General features: G+C 49.0%; 1 protein-coding gene across 2 annotated transcripts in view; it reads left to right on the top strand.

Moving 5' to 3' along the window:
* LOC135908423 (uncharacterized) overlaps positions 1–27,151 on the top strand; it is a 171,584-nt gene that overhangs the window by 68,068 nt on the left and 76,365 nt on the right. For both annotated transcript variants that reach the window (XM_065440198.1, XM_065440199.1), the window contains exon 8: positions 22,638–22,744. In XM_065440198.1, coding sequence (XP_065296270.1) covers positions 22,638–22,744 — 107 coding nt within the window. The remainder of the gene's footprint in view (positions 1–22,637; positions 22,745–27,151) is intronic.

Consider the following 27,151-nt stretch of genomic DNA (forward strand, 5'->3'; position numbering starts at 1 on the left):
GGAGGTAAATTGGAACCTCCATAAAAAAAACCTCGTTAATTCCGGCTTGTCCTCTAGCCCCGGCAGGTGTATGCATCATTTAATGGAATGAAACTCGTAAATTCAGATATATTTGTCCACACACAGGTTAATTTGGACAACTGTTGTATCACCGCAAACGCGCAACAGAACAGAGCAAAAGCGTGACTAGTTCCCGACAGTCAGCATCGCCATAGGCACCAACAGAAGTCGTACTGGAACGACAGGAACATCAGCATGATTTGTGTCTTTATAGCCTTTATTCTGTCATTCAACAGTGCACTTAAGCCTGCGTTTGCCGCATGCCCTCATAAATGCGTAATCGCCATTCATGTTCGTGACAGTAGCGACAGCGTTTTTTCCCCAGCGGCTGTGGCAAACTAGAGCTTCGTTCTGACTCGGCGCGTGCGTCAGCCTTGTGATTTCAAAGCTGCACGGTTGCCATTCGTCATCACGTCGATAGCGAGGGTAGTTTTGTCTGCAGTGGTTGCAGCAAACAATTGTTTCTTTTGGACTTCGTGCAATGGCGATATCAGAAAGAAGGGGAAATCTTATAGGTATTATTGATGATGTGCATGGCATGGCATGGCAAGAGCACTATTTTGATCCAGAGAAACTAGGGTCGGAGGCCAAAAGTCCCTAGCATAAGTCGGTGGCTCCGCCAACGTAGGCGCCGGTAGGCCAAAGGATTTCCTGATGTCGTGAGCGTTCCGGACGCCAGGGAGTTGATGTTGGAGGACTTCGCTGGATATGCTACGACTCCAGTCCTCCTCACTGTTGAGATCAAAATGCCTTTAGTTGGGGCACAGCAAGAACATATGATCAAATAGACATGAAGTGTGTCCACAAATTTTACATTCCGGGGGAAAATCGTGGTCAATTTTGTTATACACCAAAAGTGTGGGATAACATTTAGTTTGAATCCCTCTTAATGTGACTGCCTGAGATCGGATGAGCTTCAAAAGGAAGAGGGGGAGAAAAACACTTTCTACTGTCCTTGTTGTGTGAGGTGGTCTCGTGAAAAGTACTACGTCGGTCTTCGTAGGAGCCGCAGTCATCCTGGAGCAGTTCCTGATCTGATGCGCGGCATGTTACAAAGAAAACATCCAAATGTACAGAAGTGGCTGATGTAGGCTTCCCGGTCCGCATCCGCAGTTCATCCGAATGCAGCAAACGATCGTCCAACGCACGCAAGCGGTGTCGCTGGCGCATCCCGTGCTCTTGCACAAGATGTTCCCAACAGAGCATGACACTTCATGCCCGTGTCCCAGACGATCAAAAGGCACTCTAGCACACATCCTTGCAGAATGTACTAAGCTCATGAACCTCCCACCATCCCTACCCTCAGCCCTCCGCAGCCCCAACACCCCCCCCCCCCCCAAGTGATGGGAGACCTTCTTGTCCAGTCCCTACCTACCAACCCAGCTCGAGCTTGCGGCTAGGGGCCAGGAAGTGCTGGACGCATATGGGACCTGAGAAGGTTCCACCCCGTCTGGTGCCAGTGCGTACCAACCTTTACTAAGGGCTCGATAAATGTTGATTCTCTCTCTCTCACGCAAAGCAGAGTGAGCTTACTGGTTAGTATTGCAGCTATTGGGGCTGACCTAGTGGCCCTGATGAGCCGGAAACCATGCTATGTGTGAGAGATCCAGTTGCTCGTAATTATGAGCATTAAGATTGCGTATAAGTAACTTGTGTGCTTCGATTGAGACGAAGCCGGCTGAGTAGTTCTTAATAGCTGTACAGGAACCCCAGAGAGTTTCGCCTTGGAAGGGAACGGACGTGCCGTCGGCGCGCTCTCCAACCACGAAGACGACGCCATCTTCACCGACCGCCCTTGGCCGGGCCGCTTTCGCCGGAAGCCATATGGGAAGCGGCTTTCTTGCCGTTTCCCACCGACCGCTCGATGGCTCTTGCAAATCAACCGCCTGACGCACCTGCGCGTCCCGGACCCTCGCGGGTGACGGACACGCGCCGCCAGGACCTTGACAGCATGAATTTTCAAGACTCCGCTGCTCACAACCTCACGACGCCAAACGACCCAGCGACCAGAACGCAGGGACAGAGAGCCAAAGTCAAACAGATGGGGATTGGCAGACGGTCCTCACGCTTCGGCAGAAAAAGAAGGAAGCGAAAGAGAAGAAGACCAGAGCACTGGAATATTCGGGGACCTTGAAGAATCAGCAAGTTTCCGCTGATCAAGCAACCGGAAAATCTAAACACAAACCAGCATACAGGCGGTTACCCCCCCTGCCAAAGGATGATATTAAGATAGTGGTGCGACCGCATCAAGGGCTACCGGTCAACAACCTTGCTAGTCCACTACTGGCGGATGCCGTGATTGCTGCATGCAACGGGAAAATACCAGGTGAGCAATTTCTGCTCAGAATCAAGCCGGGCTCCAACATCTTTATCGTGTCCACGCCGCACCAGACAGTGGCAGACTACGTTAGACGTATTGAAATGCTCAACATCAACGGCCGGCCTCACTCGGTCAACGCCTATGTAGCGACAAGTGACGGGACAAGCAAGGGTGTCATTCACGGCTTGGACCCGTACACGACGCCTGAAATGCTAAAAGCGAATCTACGCATACGCACGCAAGGGGTTGAAATTCTCTAAGCGCTCATGTTCCGTAACACTAAAACGGCCGTTATCACCTTTTTTGGAGGTGTTACACCGCGGTTCGTCTACTACAACGGCGGAGAACTTGCTTGCTATCCCTACAAGATTACCACTCAGGTGTGCAAAGTGTGTCACCAAATTGGTCACCGATCGGACGTTTGTCCCCAGCCGGACATTGCAGTATGTCGTACATGTGGACAACGGGACCCTGTAGCCGGACATGAGTGTGCTCCCAAGTGTGCAGCCTGTGGGGAGGGTCACATGACAGGAGACCGAAGTTGTAAAAAACGTCTCAAACCCCAAAGCAAAAGAACGCCGAGGACTGGCGTTCAACGGACTTCCCGGAAGGACAGCTCAACGAAGCCACCTCAACGCGTACGTTGGTTCAGTTCCGATGATGGAGAATCCGCATCCGATCCCTCACCGGAGGTATCAGAGACTCGCCGTCGATCCAGGTCAAGATCGCGGACCCGAAAGAACCCTATCCCCAAAACCCACCTCATTACCAATCACCAAAACCGCCTAAATAGTGGGCTTTCAGCACTGTGACCAAGCAAGCGCCACAAGATAACACGGTAAGCTGGGCACGAGTCGTTTCTCCTACTGCTCCTATAACAGAAAATCCCGAATATTGGAAGATCATTAACGAGAACAAGCTCCTCCGCGAGAGCTTGGCAGAAATTAAGCGAGAGTTGGCCTCCCTCAAAGCTAGTCGCTGTACCGAAACGAAGAAAACAGCACATACTAATGCAGCAGGCATGCCTCTCGAAGTTATAACGACGCCGAATTCTGTGGAGGTTACACTCCATCAAGTTGTGCATCAATTACAAGCTATGCAAAATTTTCAGCAGCAGATGTACGCAGAATTTCAAAGCCTAAAAACTTACGTCGATGAATCTGTGGCCAGTGCAAAGAGCGCGGCTCGTAAGCGAGCCAGCATTAGCCCCAGCGCTCAATCTAACCGTTGTCCGCGACCCATATCGACCTCGGACAGCGAAAGCACTATTCATGGCGAGTAGAACGCGAGTACATCACGAATATCTCGAAATTTGGCAATGGAACTGCCGCACCTTCCGCAAACGGGCGGCAGCTCTACAACAATACATTAACACGGTGCCAGTCAAACCTGATGTTATTTGTTTGCAAGAGATCGGTAACAAGCCGGTCAGATTGACCGGTTACTACACGATAACCCACCCAGACTACACTAAGGTCGCGACGATGGTGCTCAAGGACATAGCAATCAGTATAGATTATCTGGCGACTAGCAGCATCAACCATCAAATTGTAACAATACTACCGCAGAAGCGTAGCAAGGCAAAAACCATAATCACGAACGTGTATAGCCCAGCTAAAGAAAGGAGGGCCGATTTCGAGGCCATCATTCGGTCCATCATGTGTCACTCCGGCACCCAGGATAGACTACTGCTTCTTGGGGACTTCAATGCTCCTCACACCAGCTGGGGTTACCGAATAGACACCCCCAAAGGCCGGGAGCTCGAGCGAGCGACTGAAGCATATGATCTCCAACTCATCATTCTCCCTCGAAACCCGACAAGATTAGGTAACAGCGTCAGTGCAGACACCTTTCCAGATCTAACATTCACAAATAATGTCAACGAGATGTTCTGGACCAATCTAGGAGAGAATCTAGGCAATGACCATTTCATTATCTGTGTGTCGGTAGGCTCCCCGAAAATCCGGCGACCCTGTGGCCAGGTGGTAATCACGAACTGGGTAAATTATCGCAAAATCCCCATGCCGGAGATATCACCTGAGAACCCTGAAAAGTGGGCAACACACATACGAAACGCTCATAAAGCAACATCTAAGCGGCTAGCGCTCACAGCGGAAACGCCGGTAGTTGACAACCATCTGCTACATATGTGGGAAGCCAGAAGGGGGCTAACTAAACGATGGAAAAAACAGTGACCTAATCGCAAACTGCGCCACAGAATTGCTGAAATATCAGAGCGGGCAAACGCTTACGCACAGCAGTTAGAGACAGCGAGTTGGGCGAGCTTTTGCGACTCACTTCGCGAAACGTTACACACCTCCAAGATATGGGCGATACTTCGCAGCATAATGGAACCAGGAAAAACAAAAACAGCCAATAACCGCACTCTTCAAAAACTTGCCGGAAAATTTTCACGAACAGATCAGGGCCTCCTCACTAAGCTTAAAGAAAAGTACGTAGGAGCAGTAATCTCTCCACCATGCACCTTGCCATACCAAGGGCAAGAAAACGCGGTGCTAGACGCTCCGATAACTAAGGCAGAACTCTTCGCGGCAGCGCAAGCAGCGAAGAGAAATACTGCTCCAGGACCAGATCAGCTCACAAATGCCATGATCCGGAACCTGAGCGACGAGCACCTAAAACAGCTTACCCGGTATTTTAATGAACAGATATGGGAGAGGGGCGTAGTTCCACAACAGTGGAAGGAGGCCAAAATCGTGCTTATTCCGAAAGCAGGAAAACCTCATGATCTACAAAATCTCAGGCCGATATCATTAACCTCCTGTCTTGGCAAATTATTTGAGAATGTGATCCACACACGGCTCACGTCTTACATTGAAGACCGCAACCTATTTCCCACTAACATATTCGACTTTCGCCAACATTTGTCGACACAAGATGTTTTCCTGCTACTTCGCGAAGAAGTTCTATGCAACACCATGGTTGGTGCGGAACATCTCGTCCCGGCTCTTGATTTAAAAAGTGCATTCGACACTATTTCACATGAACTTATCTTATCTGAGCTAAGTGACATCGGTTGTGGACAAAGAATCTGTGATTACGCCCGCTCTTTGCTGACCTCTCGCATCGCGACAATAGGCATTGGTACTACACGCTCAGACCCTTTTCCCATGCCCAATAGAGGTACACCGCAAGGGGCGATACTCTCCCCCCTTCTTTTCAATATAGGTATGAGACGCTTAGCCAAAACACTGGACGTCATACCTGGGCTAGGGTAGGCGATATATGCAGACGATATTACCCTATGGGCAACCAGCGGCTCGTTAGGACAAAAAGAAGAAATCCTGCAAAAAGCAGCGACGGTTGTTGAAACCTTCGCTCGCAGCAGTGGAATGAGCTGCGCTCCCGATAAATCAGAATTTATCAGGATACGAGGTCGAGGCCGTCAAACTCACGAGCCGGTGAACCTCTTTCTAGGAGACAGCCAGATAAAGGAGGTCCAGAAAATGCGAGTCCTCGGACTGTGGCTGCAAAGCAACAAACGAGTAGACCACACCATTAACACCCTTAGGACTACGGTGAAACAGATCTCCCGTATGATCCGTAGAGTAACTTATGACCGAAAAAGTTTCAAGGAAACAGAGACGATCCGGCTCGTTCAGGCTTTTGTGCTAAGTCGTCTCACATATAGCCTCCCTTTCCAGGACCCCACGAAAACAGAACTAAAGGCCCTAGATGCGTTGATTAGAACGTCGTACAAATCGGCTCTCGGCCTACCACAAGGAACCTCTACTGAACGCCTGCTGGCCCTCGGGATTCACAATACCTACGAGGAGCTACGGGCAGTGACGCTCATATCCCAACGGGAGTGGCTTAGCTTAACCTCCTCTGGCAGAAAATTACTTTGCCGCGTGGGCTACCCTACTCGTCCACAGTATGCGGGAGAAGAACTCGAATCTCTGCCCAGAGTCCTTCGTGAAAGGATCATAGTAGCTCCAATCCCTAAGAACATGAGTCCAAAATACCACCAGGGACGTAGAAATGCTCGAAAGTTAATGCAGCAATTCGGTGGTAATCCGCATACAGTCTACACAGATGTCGCTCGATGTGGCGCTTACAAAATGCCCTCGCAGTGGTAGGAGCGGCCGCAAATCAAGGGCTTGTGACTTGTGCCACGGCTAGAGTTGCATCTGCGAATACCGCAGAAGCTTCAGCTATCGCGTTAGCTATTAAAACTAAGGACGCTCTGGGACAGTCGTCGATAACTCTTACAGATTCCCAAGTCGCATATAGACTATTCCTCACCGGGAGGCTACCACACAGCACCACTCACCTATTAGGATCCAACCTAACGCAGAAACACATGATCATCTGGTGCCCGGGTCACGCAGGACTCGAGGGCAATGAGAGAGCGGACGGCGCAGCTCGTGCTTTTGTCAACCGAGCGGCCGACCACTCTGACGAAAACCCCTTTTACCACGAGACATCCTTGAGCACCAGCGGCGCGAGCGAAGAAGGTACAGTCCACCACACCCTGACCTATCCTGGCAGGACTCTTATGACTGGTGCCGAATACAGACGCACACATTTCCAAACCTTTATTTGAAAAATGCCATTCACCCAACGCTGTACAGCGCTCGCTGTCCTTGGTGCGGAGGCCGGCCAACTCTCGCCCACATTACGTGGGACTGCCAGAACAGGCCACCCAAAATTAATACACCAAAATTAGCCGGCAAACTTTCCGGAAGGGAGCAGTGGGAGACTTGGCTCGCCAGCGAGGACCGGGAGATGCAACTAGCGCTCCTCGACCGAGCACGGCGAACCGCTCAAGCCAGTGGGGCCCTGGACCAAGGGCTCCACCCACTCGCTTTCTGCATTCTTTTTTTTCTTTTAAATAAACGTTTTGATATATATATATATATATATATATATATATATATATATATATATATATATATATATATATATATTCTCCTCACTGTAATTGCAAGTGCTATGCTTGCTTCTTGGGCTGCGTGACTTGAGCTCGTTCTTACCCCCGTATGCAGAGATGCAACTTAAGCGAAGCACATGCTTGACTTGATCCGAGTGACGCCTATCAGCAACGCGCCGAAGGAAACGCAGTGAGCGTCTTTGGGCACGTTAACGCAGGCGTTATCTAAATCAAGTCAAGCATGTGCTTCGACTTAAGTTGCATCTCTGCATACGGGGGTTTGTGACACCGCGCTTAATAATTCACCGTTCTCATCGACCATGGCCATAGCGTAGCGGTTGCCCGATCCATAACTAGTTGCATCGACAAAAAGGATTGAGCTTTGCTGGTGCAGTTTACCCAGAATGTATTGGTCCTTGGCGTCCCTTCTGCCCTCGTTGTGGACAGGATGAATATTTTTAGGCATGGGGTCCACAACTAATTGTGTCTCCACCTCCTTGGGTATTTTGAACTTGGAGACGTCTCCTCCTCGAGGCAGTATTCCGACTTCATCTAGAATTTTGCACACACTGGCTTAGTGTTGGAGAGTTGTAATCCGATATATCAAATGCGCCTCAATGAGCTCATCTATAGTGTTATGAAGTCGTAACTTGTTGAGGAGTTTGGTACTCGTTCAGTGCAGGAGTCCCAGAGCCCTTTTGAGTACGAAACATATACGTGTGTTTAGCTTAGCCTCTCCTTTCCTCCAGTTCAGGTATGATGCAATGTACGTGACATGACTCATGAAGAATGTCTGATATACTCTGATGAGATCGTCCTCCTTGCAGCCTGCATTTCCATTTGACACCCCGCCCAGGAGCCCCAATGTACTGTTGGCCTGCCCTATGACACGGTTTAGGGCCGTAGCATTACATCTTGCGTCAATGAGAATACCCAGAATTTTAATTGTGTCTACTCTGGGTATGACCTATACTGTGTTGTCTGTGATTTTAATTGGCAGAGTTTCTAAAAACGCAAGGCTCCTAACACCCTGTCTCCCCTGTCTAAAGAACAGCAGCTGAAATTTCCTAGGTCATAGCCTTGGTCCGGTGCCCTTAAGGAAGAATTCTGTGCTGTGTACTCCTTGCTGCCTGTAGTATCTGCTCTAGTACTGCGAATGACCCTCTGGGGACCCACACTAATATTAGTTGCGTATATGACCTGCCCGAAGCTCGAGATTTTGTACGATTCCTTCTAGAGCCTGTGCCTGGCAATGTTAAAGAGAAGTGGGGACAATATCGAAACTCATGGTGTGCCACTGTTGCCTAAATTGTATGTACCACCAGTGACTATGCCGAGTTTTACCCGAGCTGTCCGATCAGTTAGAAACGACTTCATACAATCGTAAAAATTGCTTTCCTGGTTAAAGGTTTTGATGTATGATATGTTTCAAGTAGGATATGTCTATGTGCCACCGTATCAAATGCTTTTATAAGATCTAGACCCAGGAGGCCCTTTATGTACCGGCTAGGGTCGTCAATAATAGCACGTTTGATCATTAGCGTGGCGTCCTGTGTGGATTATGCCTTCCAAAAACCTATGACATTGTGCCTGAAAATCTCCTGGTTTTCTATGTGTTAAAATATCCTATTTTGAATAGCATGTTTGGCTACCTTGTCGATACAGGATGTAAGTGATATGGGTCTGAGGTTCTCCTTTTTTAGTGGTTTGCCGCGTTTCGGTATAAAACTCACCTTGGCCTCCCTCCATTCCGGTGCCTATGTGCGGGTTCTCCAGTGACTGTTAATTGCGACCGTGATTATGTCTATGACATCATCGTCCAGGTTTCGCAAACGCTTATGTGTGATGGCATCTGGACGCCGGGCAGATCAGCCATTTAAATTAAAGAGTATGAGCCTTATCTCTGCTGCAGTGAAGTCACTGTCCAAGTCCGGTTCCGATATTCCGGAGTAAGGATCGCTTATTTTTTCTCTGTTCTCAAATTCATTTTTAACTGGCAGGAACATGTGTGTGAGGTCGTTTGCGACCGCTCTTGCTGTCCGCCCTATAGTTACCTGCTTATTGACGAGTCTGTTTATGGCGAGGTTTATTGACCTCTGGAGAGCTTTTCATTATGGAGGCTCTTCAATAGATTCCATAGCCTCCTCTTCGCAATCTGCCGTCTGTTTCTGAGGAAGCTTCGTCCCATTCTTGACATAAGAGTTGAGCCGCGTAGATTTCAATATCACGATTAACTTGGGTAATCTTTGCTCTAAGTCTTCTACTAAGTCTCTGACTCTTCTATCTGGTTAGAAGGGTATTCTTCGCCTCCTAGTATGTAAGCTAGCTTGGAGTTCATTTTCGGGACCTCGATTTCTGTTGAGACTGCTCTAGCACCTTGCCTAATTGTTGCCTTTAGTAGACCTAAAGGCTCCCCATAAGATTCGCCATCTATGCTGGTTTCCTTACGCAACTTACGAAAAATATCTCAGTCCAGATACTCATAGTTCCTTAGTGGTGGTGGTTGCGTCTATAAGGTGACCTGAATTATGTAATGATCACTTTCTAATTTCTCCTGCAGATTGTCCGACGAGCCTTCAAATCCCCGAAGGAATGCTAGATCCAGGGTTGTATCTCTGGTAGTGGAGGTGCCAGTTCTCGTGGCGAAGTTAGCATCTTAATAAGAGCAAATTTTAACTCACTGACTGAGGTTGCTAAATTAGTACCCTTGATGCACTGAGGAAGATAGCCCCATTCTTTGTTGCGAGCGTCCAAGTCCCCAGCCACTACGAATGGGGCTGTATCTGCGTTATTGAAAATGCGGCCCAAGAGGGTCTTAAAATCCCTTTTCCTATCTGCCGGAGTAGCTATAAATTTTAGCTATAAACGCGTTAGCTGTTTTTTTGTTCTTCAGGATGAGTTCGATCATTTGTGCTTCTAGACCAACCTTGTGCTTGGGAAGCTCAAGAGTTTTATAGGAAGTATCCCTTGTAAGCAAAGTCGCTATTCCCCTACCCACAAAAATGATGAAGGTTTCCGAGTTGTAACCTGGTAGAGAGATATCCTCCTTAGCTAGTGTTTGTTGTAAGAAAATAACATGCGGCTTAACTTTGGCCGATCTAACGAGCTGCTGCAGGGGAGCCTCGCACCTTCGCAAACTCCCACAGCTTCACTGCCAGATTTTAATGTTATTGCTGTCGTTTGCAGCCAATATGATACCATTGGTTGACTTCCCGAAGCCCTAGAGTCGGTGCTAGGGCGAGCTTTTGCGCCTCCATGGACTGCCGATGCAGCTGCTGGGTTTTTCCTTGCCTTAACTTTGGGCCTGTCTAGTTGACCAATTCTAGCATCTAGATTAGTGATTAGCTCCATGGTGCTCCCGAGAGTCCTGTCTATTGTCGCTAACCTTGCGACTATTCTGATTTTTTGGGTTTGGGGCGTGCCTCACCCTCTGCCATTTCCTCTGCCTCAGTGGTTTCTTAAACCTCCTCCTCCGTTTCGCTAATGGGAACAGGGTGGCGCTTTACGTTTGGGTTTGCCAGCAAAAGGTTTTGAGCCGTTGTCTCCATTTGACTACGGGGTGTTTCGGACCCTTCTTTAAAGGATTGCAAACCTTCCCTGAGCTCAGACTGTTCTTGCCTCAATTTCATTATTTCGGATTCTAACATTCCGGCTGTGCCCTACGGTTAGTACTCCTAGACCTTGCCTTTGTCGGTTGTCCTGGTTTCCCGAGGCCTCCGTTCTCGACTCGGTAGGCCCAGGTTGCTCTTGGGGTCAATTGTGAACGGGACCTTGACCTTGCCCCAGGCCCTCGGGGTTGCGAGTCGACACCAGAATATTCTCTGAAGCTGGAAGGCCCCATGGAACGGGAGGGCCCTCGTGATCTGTCATCAGTAGAGATTACAGGGCATGAGTACATTACCACAAATAACATAGTTTGGCACTCTCTGTCCCTCAAAAAGTAGCACCACCGTTGTAGTTTGCCTGATCCGACGTACCTCGATGGGGCCGAATTTCGATGATTCACGAAAATGATTTTCAGTTCAGTGTCTCTAATGTCCAGGTCGATACCGCGAAAAACACCGTTCCATGTATCTTATCCTGCTGCTGTGTATGCCACCACTTCGAAGACTCCATCCTTCGTATGAATCTTGAGTACCTTGGCGTAAACTCTCGGTCTCTTCCCGCGGAGTCGACACAACCATGTGCTTTTGAGAGCCATTTGACAGTATGTTTGACGGTACCACAAAAATGTTTGACAGTACGTGTCCTCCGTGGTGTCTTCCGGCGCTAAAGCTGCGGCCATGGCTAGCGCTCTGGAGAGATGTACCAGGTTGAACTTTTCAACGTCGAGGCCACCGCGCGGGCGTAGAATTAAATTGATGTGATCCCTGTGTAGCATCGGGATCCTATAGGCGGTAGCGACGTGATTACGCACGTTCTGCGAGGTTGCCGTGCGGCGACTACCTTGCCCGCCTTAGTTGGTATCGTTTATAGCCACGGATTTTCCGCCAGCGGCTAATGCACGTGTCCTTCGGCAAGTGATGGCTGTCATCCATCCGATATCTTCCTCCGAGGTGATCTCGGTGCCTTAAACAGCTAAGCCGGACGCCATGGCTGCACTCCGACGTGCGCGTGAGGCCTAGGCCTACAGCGTGAGTTAGCCGCTAGCATCTTTTCTACGTGGCACACAGAAAACAGTTCGTAAACAGCCAAAAAATCGACCCTCCGACAAAAAACAGGCATCCGCGTAATCCCTGGGATAAGATGTTTCGATCGACACTAGGTTCTCATGGGTGGCACAAACATTTCGGCACAAAAACATTGATCGAAGTGGGACCCGATGTTTGCATGAAAGCACTAGTCGGCTTCTTCTTCTTCTTGCTCCCCTGATGCTGTGCAAAGGGCAAAATTTTGGGTGCGAAGCAAAATTGTGCATTAATGTTTGAGTATCACTTAAATTTAATATTTTTCAAGTGCTTTTAAGGTAACTCACAAAAACAATGTACGGCGAAACATGACAAGAAGCTATTTATTACACAACTAGTGTACTCACACAAGTTCTAGAAAAACAGTTCAAAGCACCTGTTCAACAGAGTGGATGGCTACAAGTTGAATCACTGAACGTCGTCATGGAGGAAGGCAAGCTGCTCAATAAGTCCCGTAAGTAGTCATGCTCTTCTGCATGTAACTGCACCATACACTGAGAAAAGGCAATCGCTAGACACGCATGTTGCTGGTATGGCCAGCTATTGGCTCACAAGATCAGCCAGCAAAGTGTAAGCTCTGGCACCTTGCTCCTGCCACCAGTGACACGCGTCTTCCTTTCGGTGCCGAGCCACATCGTGCAAGTGCCTTTCTGCTTGTGCTTGTAACAGTGAATACTGTCCCTGGCTTAGGAGGGTGTAAAAATTATTACACAAGCAGAATTGGATTTGCGCGTGTCATCTAGAAGCTCTGCGATTTTATCTTTAGCGAATGAACAGTTGTACAGTCAAATGTCTGATTTTGCAGCCTCCCTAGGGACCACAAAAACGTCCGAAACAACTGAATGCACGCCTTTTACTGCCCCAAATGGCACAAATCACCACAGGCACATGCGAAAGAGCTACGAAGGCCTGCCAGTATACTGATAAAACGAATATGTGCTTTCACTGTGACAGGAGAGAGCGCGTGCACACGTGTATAGCTAAGGAATACATACAGTGCCCCACTGCAATTGCTCCTTCCCACTAATTGTATGCTTCACCGCAATCCTTGAGAATACTTGAGCAAATAACACGGCTGTACTGAGGCGAGGCTGACTTTGTTCAATTGTGATTACGCAATGCGTCGTACTTTCCGAGCTACAAAGCCATTGGCGAGTATTACAAAGGCACAGTCGGCGCCATTCCTAATACAGGCGAATTATTTAAATGAAAAATACGGCACCGACCAACAAAAAGGTTGATAGCGCAGGCCACAGTAGCTAGGCCCAACATTGCCACGATGGCGGAAACAGCTGTCAGCAGATCTGCCTGCGGAAGCGCCGGTTTGAGGCTGTGAGATAATCAAAATGACAACGGTAGTGGCTTCAATTATAGCCGCTTTAGATCTGCCGTCATGGCAAAAAGTCTGGAAATTCGGCGGCCAAAGTTTTTGCGTCCGAAATTTAAGCCGTACTTTTACACTGACTATGGGGTATGCGGCGCTGTCATGAGGGCGTCTGCAAAATCTTTTGTTGACTTTATTTATTTTGTGGAACTTCGAATAGAAGAGTATCAGTTTTAACCGCGGGTAATTGCAAACAATATACGAAAAATATTGCCACGGTAATGAGAGTAGCCGAAAGGGATAGGAAATTGTATTTACTAATACATACAGAGAGGGACGGCTGCAGGCCAGGTGGCAGAACAACAACACGAGGGCTACTTTGACGTGGTCTTAAGCGCCTTTCTGGCGCATTCTTCCATGCTCGGCACGATGCGGGCTTCAGTGCGTGGGAATAGCGCATCACCTAGAATCCCCGCCGGCGAGAGCACTTTCACGGCGCTTTTGGAGGAGCAGAATCGTGTCCGGCAACACAAGATTTCAGTCGGGAGATGTGCACAATATCAGTGGCGGACGCGGCAGATGGTTGGCTGTCCAATTGAGCGATCTCGCACGTGACGGCGATGATCTAACGTAGGAACTTGTATGGTCCGGAGTAGCGGGAAAGAAGTTTTGACGAGAAGACAACGTGGCGGAACGGTATCCAGAGGAGGACCCAAAGAGCCTGAAGAGCAATGACCACCTCTGTGATGACGATTGTAGCGGGCTTTCTGGGACAGCTGGAAGGCACAACCATGATCACTTAATATCTGGCGAGCCGTTGCAGCCCGACAAGCTGCATCACCAGCATAGTCCCTAACAAGGTGCACAGGTGATGGTAAAAGAGTTTCGAAGGGCAATGTGAAATGGTGGCCCAACAAGAGATGAAAGGGGGGAATGCCTGCCATACCATGGCGTGATGAGTTGTAGGCAAATGTCACATAAGGCAGGGTGCTGTCCCTGTCGCGGTGGTCTGCGAATACGTACATGGAAAGCATCGCGATCAGCATACGGTCGAGGCTCTCGGTAAGCCCATTAGTTTGCGGTTGCTAGGTACTGGTTGGCTTGTGAAGTATGGAACCCCAACGAAGAATGTCGTCGACGACCTCGGTTGGTCAGCAGCTGTCGAGGAGCGTCGTGGTGAAGAATGAAGCCGTAAAGGAGGAATGCAGTTCCCGCGTGATAGCGTATCGTGTGGCGTAGTCCGTAGCTACGGCAGTCCACTTGTTGCTAGTCAGAGATGTTGCCAATGACCCGATTAGTTCAGGGTCGACGCTGTAGAACAAGACACCGGGAATGTCGATCGGCTGAAAGAGGACCGGCTGGCGGCAAGAATGGTTGCTTGTGGCGCTGGCGGGACTCACAAGCAGCAACGTACCGGCGCACAGATCGGTAGAGGCCTGGCCAGAAGAACCAATGCCGAACGTGATCGTACGTGTGAGTGGCTCCGAGATGTCCAGTGGTTGGGGCGGCATGAAGCTGTTCGAGAACAATAAAATGGAGGGTTGCAGGAACAACCAGGAGGCGCTCTGAGCCAATGAAGCTGGTGTGGCGTCTGTATAAGCTTCCGTCACGGAGCACGAATAACTCTACCGACGGGGCAGAGTGATGAGAGCGTAGACGGTGGATACTTGATTGCAAATTGGCATCGCGGAGCTGTTCGCTGCGTATGTCAGTTAAATCGGATATCGCGAAGACACAGGCGTCCGAATCGTGCGCTGGCACGTCGGGGATACACTGGAGGACGGGATAGGCAGTCCGCATCCTGGTGCAGTCTGTCAGACTTGTAAGTTACGTCAAAGCTGTATTCTTGCAGTTTCATTGCCCAGCGACCTAGTCGTTCAGTCGTATTTTTGACAGAAGAGAACCAGCAAAGCGCATGGTGGTCTGTGATGACCGCAAAAGTGCGTCCGAACCAGTATGCTCGAAACTTGCCGATGTCCCAGACTAGTGCGAGGTACTCACGCTCAGTGATCGAAAATTTGCGCTCTGAAGAGGAAAGAAGGCGACTGCCATAGGCGATGACATATTCTCGTCCTTGTTGCTGCTGGGCGAGAACAGCCCCTATGACATGTCCACTGGCGTCTGTACGAAGTTCAGTGGGGGCTGACGGGTCAAAATTGGCAAAACTGCTTGGTAAACTGGAAAACACAGTGGCCTGCCCAGGACCCCCGGAAAATGACGTTTCCTTCTTCAAGAGTTGCGTGAGTGGCCAGGCAACGTCGGCGAAGTTCTTCAAAAATGTCGAAAATAGCCGCACAAGGTTCCATACCTCTTTAGTGCAACGTGGCATAGGGAAGTCTTTGACAACGCGAATTTTATCTGGGTCAGGTTTCAAGCCTTCAGCATTCACAATGTGGCAAAGCACGGTGCTTTCGTAACGGCCAAAATGGCATTCGGCAGAGTTCAGCTGAAAGCCTGCTTGCCGGTAAACTTCAAGAACTGCCGACAAGCGGCTAAGGTGGCTTTCAAATGCCGGAGAGAAGGCGATGATATCGTCAACGTAACAGAGACATGTTGATGATTGGATCCAAAAAGGAGAGAGTCTACCATCCTTTTAAATGTGGCTGGGACATTACACAGTCCAAAGGGCATTAGCTTAATATGGCAAAATCCATCGAGCGCAAGAAATGCGGTCTTTTCACGGTCTTTATTATCGACGAATCTCTGGCAGTATCCTGACCTCAGGTCGATAGAATAGATGTAGGCAGAGCCGTGTACGCAGCCGAGAGCGTCCTCGATCCTCTGCAGAGCTTAGACGTCCTTGCGCGTTAGTGTTTTTTAGGTGGCGGTAGACTGCATGAAGGCTCGATGACGTCTTTTGTGAACATCTTGTCGTCTTCACGCTGTATCACTTCTCGCTCGGCATAGGACACGTGATAAGGACGTCGTCTGATTGGGCTGGCGTCCCCAGTATTCACCTTATGACTGACTACAGATGTCTGTCCCAAAGAACGGTCATTAAAGTCAAAGAAGTCACGGTAGGACCTCAATATGCGACGCATAACGGCTGTCTGAGCAGGAAGGAGGTAAGATCCTGTAATCTTGTAAATATCACCTTCGACGAGACTGTGCGACGAAGGAAAAGGGGAAGAGGACAAAGAAGCTTCGCCGACGATTGCAGAAACTGCACACTCATCGACAGAAGAAATGTGGGCTAGAGTCATGCCACGGGGGATAAGTTGACTGCACCAGCTAAAGTTTAATGTGGGTAGAGACGTTCGATTATCCGTAATGCTAGTAAGGGTGTGAGGAAGAGCGACTTTTTGGTGACTAAGGCGTCAACGATCGGGGTCAAGATATATTCGCGATCGGGAATGTTATAAACGAACGGAAGTTTGCATATATAACGGCTTGAGGAGGTAGACGATAGTTCTCCACTGAACACAAGCACGGTTGGCGTCCAGTAGGAGCATCATTGTAGCACGGTAAGTGTAACTGAAGCAAGCCGGCTCCACGTTCAATAAGGGCAGAATGAGCAGACAGAAAATCCATCCCGAGGATAAGTTCATAAGAGCCTTTCTAGTGCACGGCAAGTAGTGCGCTTGTGGATCGTTCAGCAACACTTATTCTTGTGGAGGACATCTCGAGCTCGGCAAACATTCCGCCATCGGCGATGCGAATGAATGGTACTGTCGGTGCCACTAGGACCTTCTTAAGGCGGTGACGAAGCTCCGAATTCATCACTGATATCTGAGCCCCAGTATCCACTAGAGCAACAATATGTGCGTCATCCAGTTTAACGTCTATCAGGTTCTATCCGGCCTGCAGTGTGATCAGAGGAATTCGCAGGGGAGTGGGACCTTCTTGGAGCTGCATTACTTCTGGGAGCTGCATCGTCAAGTTTTCCCGAGGGAGTCGTTCAATCGGCGACGTAGGGCGACGCGATTGGGGCGAGCGAGATGATTGCCGATGAAACAACGGTGAACGGGACTGGTGATCACGTGGGGACGGTGAACGACGATACGGCATGGATGGAGCGTCATCGCCGGTGGTCTAGGGAGGCTCGCGTTAGGGCAGAAGTCAGCCATGATCCATGTCGAGCGACGGTTTTATCCATAAGGCGCCTGATACAAAGACCACCGGCTGTTACAATGGCGGGCTATGTGTCCAATACGACGGCAGATGATACAAATGGGGCGATCATCAGAAGGATTCCACTCGGCTGGATTACAAGTACGGAATGGCGGCCTTTGACTTTGGGCGTCCAAGAGTGAGGGACGGCGGTCGATTGGCTGGTAAGGAGCTGTGGCACACACAGAGTCCAGGCCAGCATTTGAGAGCTCCTGATAAATGACAGCTTGGAATAGTGGCACTATCTAGGAGCTATGGCCACAGACACGGCCGCACGTAGTAGCAGGAGGTACAGCATAAAATTCCCTTCGGATTATCTTCTTCACGTGCTCAACGGTGAGTGGCGCCGACGGCTCAGGTACATCTTCGCGCGACCAGGTTGCTGCCCTGTTCGGAATTCGAGCGGAATGATGGGCAATGCATCGACTTTTGGCGGCCGCAAAGCGCTTGCACTCTTGGAATATTGCATTGGCGGTGTCGCAATGTTTGCATATTAGCAGATTGAAGGCATCTTCTACAATGCCCTTTAACACGTGACCCATTTTCTCAGACTTCCTCATGACGTCGTCCGCTTTGCGGCAAAGGGCACGCAAGTCCTGTAGATAGGTCAGGTGTGACTATGTCGCTGTCTGCGCACGAGATGCCAGCTCCTTTACTGCTGCCTTTCAACTTGCATACTTGCCAAACAGGGAACGCATCTTTTCCTTGCATGCATCTCAGCTCCCAATTTCGTCTTGGTTATTTTCAAACCACCCCTTCGCTGTTCTTTGAGGTAGAATAATATGTTTGCCAATATGATCGTCTCAAGCCAGCGATTATTCTTACTTCAACGCTCCTACAGTGTTCGCCAGTCCTCGATGTCGACATTGTCAGTCCCGCAGAATGTGCCTGGTTCTTTTAGCTAAGCCAGGACGGCCGTTATAGTTGCAGTCACCTAAGTAGCGCCGATAACTTTGCGCCTTTGTTGAGAAAGCAAAGCGTCTACCGCTGCGGAGCTCCGCTGTACCGTGTGTATACCCCGCACCTCCCACCAAAATGCCACGGAGATGAGAGTAGCCAAAAGGGACAGGAAATCGTATTTACAAAATATATATGCAGGGAGAGAGGCACGGCTGCAGGCTAGACGGCAGAACAACGACACGAGCGCTACTCTGATCGTCGTCTTTAGCGTCTTTCTGGCGCATTCTTCCATGCTCGGCAGCATGCGTGCCTCAGTGTGCGGGAATAGCGCGTAACAGTATTTTAGGTCAAATATTCGCACACCTCACGTTGTTACAGATCATCTCTCAATCTGGACTACTGTGAAAACACGCTGCCAAACATTCCTTTGCAACTGAGAACACAAATTTGCCACTTGTGCTAAACAACGGATGATGCAGAAAGCAGGCTGTGCAAAATAAAACATTTATTTGTACCTATCATATCATGTCAAATGTAAGGTGCTCTGAAATAGTCAGAAGTATGCGCTTGGTATTGTGGTGCTTTCAGGTTTGTAACCGCAATGTGCATCCCGTCCAGCTGCTGCGCAAACACAGGTGGCAATCCCTTACTATGCATGAATTCAGTGAGCGAATCGATTGACGACAGCGCACCTTGAGTGAAAATCGGGATGGGGATCAAAGACTGGCCATTACCAATCTTGCTGTCACTGACGCGGCTGTCGTCGCCTCCATCGCACAACTCAACTGTCTTTCATAATAACGATTGTCTCATCAGAGGCGGTTGCTGATAAACTGCGCCGGCACAGCAGCCACAGCAGGAGACTGTGGGCTCAGTTTTATCGTCTGGATACGCTCGAGCAACAGACCATGCCCAGGTTGGAGCCCTTTCAGATGAAGATTGGTACGTATATGCCAGGAGGTAATCCCTTCCGGACTACTCACTGGTGAAGAGTCGGCGGTATGCTGCGTCTCCCGCGATGGTGTAATGTACCCAGCACCCCCACCCGTAAAACGCCTCTAAGAAAATCATGACGAGCTCACCAAGAGAGAACAGCACTTGTGCACCCTCTCAACAGATGGTGCACAAGCGCGCCCTCTGTTGGCTTCTCTTTCGGGATACGTGCCTGCAGTGGGCAGCTTATATCGCGTCAATATATTTGCAGTGCAAAGCGTCGCTTTCTGCACTTGAGAATCGATGCACCACGTGTTTCATAATCAATGGCAGCAAGTTCCCGGGCACTTCGCACTGGTGCACAAAGCCCTCCTTTCGAAACAATTGTTAATGGTGGCGAATTGGTCCCTTACCCTTCTTCTGTGTGTCAACATGGCCGCCAGTTCCAGCCTTCATGATAGCAGTGCTTCTGGTTTGCAGAATCGTCGCTATTGTTGACAGCACTAGGTCATACTTGCGAAATTTGCAACTTTGCCACAAGTAATGCAGATTTGTCTGAAGCGACAGAGCTTTGCACTTTGCCGTGCCACGTCTACAAACTCGGGTGTCCGCTGCTTCGCACCTTCTTCCAAGGCTCATTTCCACACTTGCTGAATGATATATATATATATATATATATATATATATATATATATATATATATATATATAGAAAAGGTGGGCAGCCCTGTGCAGGTCTGTTTTACTTTTCGCTTTGTTTTCTCTCTCGCTCTCTCCTTCTCTCCTTGGGAAACATATTGAGCACGATTGCGGGCAATGCCTATGCAAAGCAGGTGGTGGCATTTTGTGGTGTGCTACTGAAACTCGCGATGCTCTACAGGGCTTTCGCGATCAGCGCACAGCCAGGATACGGTGCGCGGTATTAGCGGCACGTAAAAACTCTCGTAGGCAAACTTTTGGCCCGGTCTCGAGATCATTCATTCAAGGGGAACTTAGCAACGGAGATGTCAACCTCAGTCTGCATGAAAAACACTATATTGATTGTTATAATATCCTTAAACGTAAGTGAAATGTAGAGCCAAAATTGCTTTGTTACATCCAATAATTCGTTTTATTCATTAGGGCATGCACTGCAATACCAATCTCCGAGGGGTTTCAAGGGGAATTTGCATCAATTTGTTAGATCATTTATTCATGTCCAGTATTTCTATAACGGCGTTTCACTGGTTTCTATTTGATCGCATAGCCCTTATGTACCAGTGCAGATCACCTTATTGCTATAACCTACGTACCGTTATAAGTGAAATCATTATTAGTAAACTGCATGGCGCGCACTAACTGGCAAGTGCAAATTTCTGCCTTTCTACGTGTGCCGCTGTGAGTAGGTGTGCCAGGGTAAATGCTACCTAAAATATGCACTACGAGGTTTTTATTTTTCTTTTAAAGTGGTGTAAAGCAATTCTAGCTCTAGCAGCGCCAATGATAATGTGATAGGGCACAGGCAATACCAAGCTGGCAGAATTTTTGTTGGGAGTACGGCAGCAGAGTCCCAGCAGCAGAGCGGCATCCCTGTCCAGCCCCCAACCAACCCATTGTAATGCGAGGAAAGCATGCCTTTACGCATACAGTTGACCAATCCGCCACACAGACAGTTTAACGAGCTACCTTCCGGCATGGCACTTGCAGACCATACGACGGACGTACTTGTACATAAGTTTTGTCCATTGTTATTAGATTGGCTAGTAAATATATTTACTGCACACTCAAGCTTTGTAGCCACCTGCATAGCCAGCTTGTGGACTTTCAAGAGAAGAGTGCGCATTCTAACAATTCAGCAGCCTGCCGCTGTTCATTTTACTGGCAATGGCAACATGCCGTTAATAGAAAGCGAACGTCAGTCATCATGTTTGTTTTAACACTCCGCAATCGATTGCCATTTACGAAGACTACCTTCTCATGTTATGCGCAAGCGTAACTGGCCAGCAATTCAAATCGGTGGTGTTTATTTGGTGCAGCCGCGCAAGCTAACGAGGAAGGTGTCTGGAAGTGAAGAAAATCACATGCCGAGGATTGTACGGGGGAGCGCGTTCAGGAATGCGTAGTTAACGTTGAGCGAAGTGGAGACGGGGAAATGAGGCCATGCGTCATGGAGGAGGACGGCAGGCGGATGCTTGCTGAGTTTACCTCCTGTGGCAACTGCTACAGCTTTTCTTTGCAAGCATTCGCTACTGCTTTTTTTGCAATGCATACGTGGTGGGTTTGCCTCGTAACGTCGTCCTTGGGTGCTGCACACTGTGTGTGCGAGCGAAAGAATGCCACGGTGAGCCAACAATGGCGGCTTAGTCTCGCAAGCGCAAGGGGAGGAAGCGCACCGTATTCAGTCACGGTCATTGCACCATAGGATGGGGACATTCTTCTGCAGTCACGCGTGCTTTATCTCGGAAGCGATCTGGTTTGGGGGCACAGTCTAGGTGGGCCGACGGCTCGTAGTTTTTTGTGCGCTGTGTTCTCATCACTGAGTTCGCGTTAAAGCGAGAGAGAGCATGAACATCACTTCCCTAACTGCTGCCGCCACCGAGATTCCTCATGCCAGTGTTTTGACAGCGAATGTCTGCGGTCATCCAGTGCGGACACTTTCTGGTTACCTGTGCATGCTGACACCAGGCTAGGTAATCTAAATAGTAAGCAAATGTATACAACCCGGGTGGGGGGGGGGGGGGGGGCATTCTACTGCGCCTGCTGCGTGTGGCACGCCTGTACAAGCCTCGTCTTGAATACGATCTATAATGCGGACATTGAAGGTGTCAAGGTGCACCGAGGGCCAATAGCATCTTGTACACTATAGCACCCACAAGGATTGCGCATCACCCGTATTGATGAAGTGAAATGTTCGAAACTATTCTTTTTGATACAGCACGGCTTTGTTTACGTTCTGGGCTTCTCATCTGTGCTCTTGAGACAAAGGAAGGACAACACAGTGGTGCAAACAATCGCTCGTGTCCCGTGCTTTGTCCATATGGACTGGTGTGGACTATGCTGACCACTACAGCAAGGCTCATAATTAAATTGTGGTTTTGGCATGTAAAAATCTAGAATTCAGTTCAATTCGTTGTTCTTTCCAGATGTACTACATATAGGAGAGCCCGACAGTCACTGAGAATGCGGTGCTCACTGAATGGAGTTTAGAGAATGTTTTACTTGAACGTTTGTTTGAGTTGCCCGTTGGCGTCGATATCCTCGTTGCCAAGGGACAAATGAGAAGCATATTTCTTCTAAATATTTTCAAGAACCTTGTCCTGTCTTAGCTCAGCAAAAGGATGGGTGACCATGCCGCAGTTCATACAATTTTGAAAATGTCCATTACTGCTCCCTTTAACCCATGTCCCCCATTGCTGTGTTCTTCCCCCAGGACTTCCAGACTGCTTGGAGCTTGACCCCATCAAGGTCATCTGTGAAACGTCGGAGTTGCGTGAAGCAGTTGCTGACATGAAGGTCCCAGAGGTGGAGGGGAGTGTGGTAAGTGGAGCTGTGATAGCGAGCGGCAGAGGCTCTGTTTTGGGGTTGAAATCCGAAACCACCGGTGTACTAAGATTTAGGAGGAGGTTAAAGAACTACGCGATGGCGCGGTGGCGTATAGGTAGAGCATCCACCTCGCGTGCAAGAGGACCGTGGTTCGAATCGCGGTGCCGCACAATTTTCCACCGGATAAAAAAAATCCGCGTGTTGATAAAAATTGCACAAACAGGCCTGGAGTGCGGCCTGATCCCGGTGACCAGAACCAGTAACGCATTCCCTCACCAGAGCAGGATTGGCCACCCTGGTGCAGTACATGGCCACAACCTCCCATATGAACACAACAATCAAACCCCGGCCCTCAGTCCCCAGCAGCTGTGAAGCAACTGACCACAGCGGCGGTCAGACCTGCAACGCAGCAGAAGGTGCTAAGAATCCTCGGATCCGGACAGGCCGCTATTGGAATCTCAACCTGGCAATGTTTAACGCTAGAAAGTTATCTAGTGAGGCGAGTCTAGCAGTGCTTTTGGAGGAATTAGAGGGCACAAAATGGGATATAATAGGGATCAGTGAAGTTAGCAGGACAAATGAAGCATATACAGTGCTAAAAAGCAGGCACGTCCTCTGCTACCGGGGCTTAGGGAAGAGACGAGAACTAGGAGTCGGATTCCTGATTCATAAGAATATAGCTGGTAACATAAAGGAATTCTATGGTATTAACGAGAGGGTGGCAGCTCTAGTTGTGAAACTTAATAAGAGGTACAATATGAAGGTCGTACAAGTGTGCTCCCCTACATCCAGTCATGATGACGAGGAAGTCGAAAGCTTCTATGAAGACGTGGAATCGGCGATGCGTAAGGTCATAACAAAATACACTGTACTGATGGGCGACTTCAATGCCAAGGTAGGCAAGAAGCAGGCTGGAGACAAGGCAGTGGGGGAATATGGCATAGGCACTTGGAATAGCAGAGGAGAGTTACTAGTAGAATTTGCAGAACAGAATAATATGCGGATAATGAATAGCTTCTTCCGCAAGCGGCTTAGCCGAAAGAGGGCGTGGAGGAGCCCGAATGGCGAGACCAGAAATGAAATGGACTTCATACTATGCGCTAACCCTGAAATCATACAAGATGTGGATGTGCTGGGCAAGGTGCGCTGCAGTTACCATAGGATGGTGAGAACTCGAATTAGCCTAGACTTGAGGAGGGAACGAAACAAATTCGTATATAAAAAGCCGAAGGAGGAAGACGAAGACGACAAGCGATAGGCTCGCTTCCGAACGCCCATCTGTAATTTTAAGTCTTTTTCAGCACGTGTAGAGCTCATTTTACTCTTTGTGCCTCTCTTTCACCGAACGCCAGTCTGGGGGTCACCGTCCTGCGAGAGAAGCACAGCAAGCGGCTCCCGAAGCGCAAAGGACCGAAGCAGCGCGGCGAGCCTCCACCGTCGGCCGCCCTTCGTGATGCTCTGATGGCATTCATCGCATGCAATCAGCAATCAGGTCAGCACGTTGCTTCTGTAGACCACAGAGAACATGAGCAAGCAAGGAAAAGGCTACGTGAAGATGACATCGACACAAGAGAATCTGCAGGAGACAACGAGGAGATGGATCAGACAGCCTTCACTGTTGTCTTTTACAAAAAGAAAAGAGCCGCAGGTGTTCCTGTTATATTCAAGCCAACTCAGCCTCACAGCAGCTTATGGAAAGTAAACCCAAATCTTTTGGCTTCTGCGGTCATGACAACAGCCCAAGAAAAGATACTCAGCCACCGTCTCAACAAGAATGGTAGCCTCATGGTGACAGTGTCTACACTTCCCGCAGCCAATCGTCTCCTCACAGTGAGAGATCTATCGGGTATTCCTGTAGAAGCTCGAGTTCTATACTGCTACTCTGCCACGTACGGGAGGATACAGGACGTTCCTGTTGAGTACTCAGATGACGACCTCAAGGAGTATTTGAGTGAACAAGGAGTCATATCTGCTAAAAGGCAAGTTTTCTACGTCCCTAACGAAGATGGCGTAGTAACGGAACCCGAAGACGCTCGGTCATCCTGGAATTCTCTAAGGACGCCCCTTTACCAAACCGAGTGTCGCTTGGATCCTGCAGTTATCCCGTTACGGAATACATGGGGTCTGCTACTCAATGTTTCAGATGTCAAAGACATGGACATATAGCGAAATATTGTAAAGGCCCCATCCGCTGCAAGATATGCGCTGGTCCACATAAGCATAAGGATTGTACGTCACGTTTCCAGCCTCGGTGTGAAAACTGTGTAGCTGACTATGCTGCGTCATACGGAGGGTGTCCTAAAAAGAAATCAGCCACTCTTGCACGGACGATGGAGCGAAACCTGGGAAAAGTACGGAAACGACGAGAACCACCACCGAATCCGGATGTGATGTATACGTCTACAAACCAAAAGCAACACGGCACGGTGCAGCGCAGCGACACGGCTTTACAAAACTTCTACGCCTCAGTCGTGAAAGAAAACCAGCAAAGGCCTTCAACTGCAACGAATCCATCAATGCCCTCAAGTGATATAACCTCAACCCCACGACAGCAACAAGTGTCCTCAAGGTCGCAGCAGAAGAACAGGAAGAACCAAGAAAGGTGGTTAGTTGGAAGCACTGCAAATGAGATATCAAGTATGCTGATTCCCATGATGTTCGCCGTAATCAAGGCTATTCTCCGTGCCAGCCCATCGTTTAACAGCATCCCTGAAGTAGAGGCCGTCCTGGCTTTGGAACCGCTAGTGTCGTCTTCTTTCACGGCGCTAAGCCGTGATTCTTCGCAGTAGCAACGATGGCTTCGCAAGCAATCGTCTCACAAGTAGTGTCCACCAACAAACACTTCCGCACATGCACTATATTCCAGTGGAACGCTCGCGGATTGCGCTCGAAGTTAGCAGACTTTAAGCATCTTACGTGAGTGTACCGTTTCTCTTTTTTAGTCATTTCCGAGTCTCGCGTCGATGAGCACTTTAGGATAAAAGGGTATTATTCTCATCATTAGAGGCGACAAAATGGAATTAGCCGAATGCGCGTTGGATTTCGCAACGACATACCTGCCCCTGCGATTGACGTAAAACCACATGACAAGAACGAATATATTTGCGCAACCACAGTGATTGCATCCAAAGTGTTTACCCTGATTGGCGTCTACTTGGAACCAGGATCCCCTTAAGACGTGACCAGATTGGAAAACTTGTTGACAAACACTCAGTCTCCACATATTATTTGTGGTGATTTCAACGCACATAACGAGATCTGGGGCAGTTCACATACATGTGGTCGGGGTGCCAAGCTGTCGAAGCTTTTTGCAAAATACAATATAGAGCCCTTGAACGATGGCAGCATGCCATACCTGAAAAATTTGACGACTGTTAACTGCATTGGCGTCACATTCGTATCAACTCAAGTGGCCCCTATGTTCGGATGGTGTACAGATTTCGAGACTCGAGGTAGTGATCACTACCCGATCCTAATCTCTGCCCTTCATTTTCGGACGTCGCCCAGAAAAGTGCAACTGAAGTCGGTAGACTGGGAAGCTTACACAGCAGCCATAGGCAAAGGAATCACAGCCTCGACTACGAATACAGAAATAATACCGACAATAGCTCATTGCCTCAAAGTACCTGCTCTGCCATTAAGCATTGCAATGTACCAACAAACGACGAGGAATTTGAAAGGTTATGTGCCATTCCAAGGCGTGCCGAAAGCAAGGCTCTACGTACTAAGAACATCGAAGACCTCAAAACTTGTCGACGGGTACAAAGACATATACGGCGTTACCTCACCAAACTGGACCGAAAAAGGTGGAGGGACTTTTGTAGGACACTGGGCATACGACAACCGCTGAACAAAATCTGGCGAGTCTTCAGAGGCATTGGCAAAGAGCCGCAACAGCTTTATCCTTTTATGGCCCTCTCATTACATGAGCGCGCATCCCTGAAAGAGGTGGCAGAGCAGTACGGCAGGCTCCTTTCCAACGGGGCACAACCTTTGCGGCAAATTGCAAGTCGTCAGCCTAGTCCACCTCGAGCTACCCTTTCTGACTTAGAATTACCATTCACCATCGAAGAGCTCACGGCAGCAATCGGCGACGTAAACAAGCGGTCATCACCTGGCCATGGCGGCGTGAGTTATGAAGCGCTCGCAAATCTATGCCACACATCTCGCCTACACTTTCTGGAATCCTACAACGCCTCATGGATAACTGGAGAGGTTCCTCGAAGAAGCCAAAGAAGAAGCCAACAAATTACGCCTCCTTCAGACCCATATCTCTCCTTAGATGCGTAGGGAAGCTTTTCGAAAAAATGATCTACAAACGACTAAATTGGTTCCTGGAAACTGCAAAAGTTTACCCGGAGGAAATGAATGGCTTCCGGCAAAATAGATCCGCAATTGATG

The sequence above is a fragment of the Dermacentor albipictus genome, unplaced genomic scaffold, assembly GCF_038994185.2.
Source record: "Dermacentor albipictus isolate Rhodes 1998 colony unplaced genomic scaffold, USDA_Dalb.pri_finalv2 scaffold_25, whole genome shotgun sequence".
Classification (NCBI taxonomy): Eukaryota; Metazoa; Arthropoda; class Arachnida; order Ixodida; family Ixodidae; genus Dermacentor; species Dermacentor albipictus.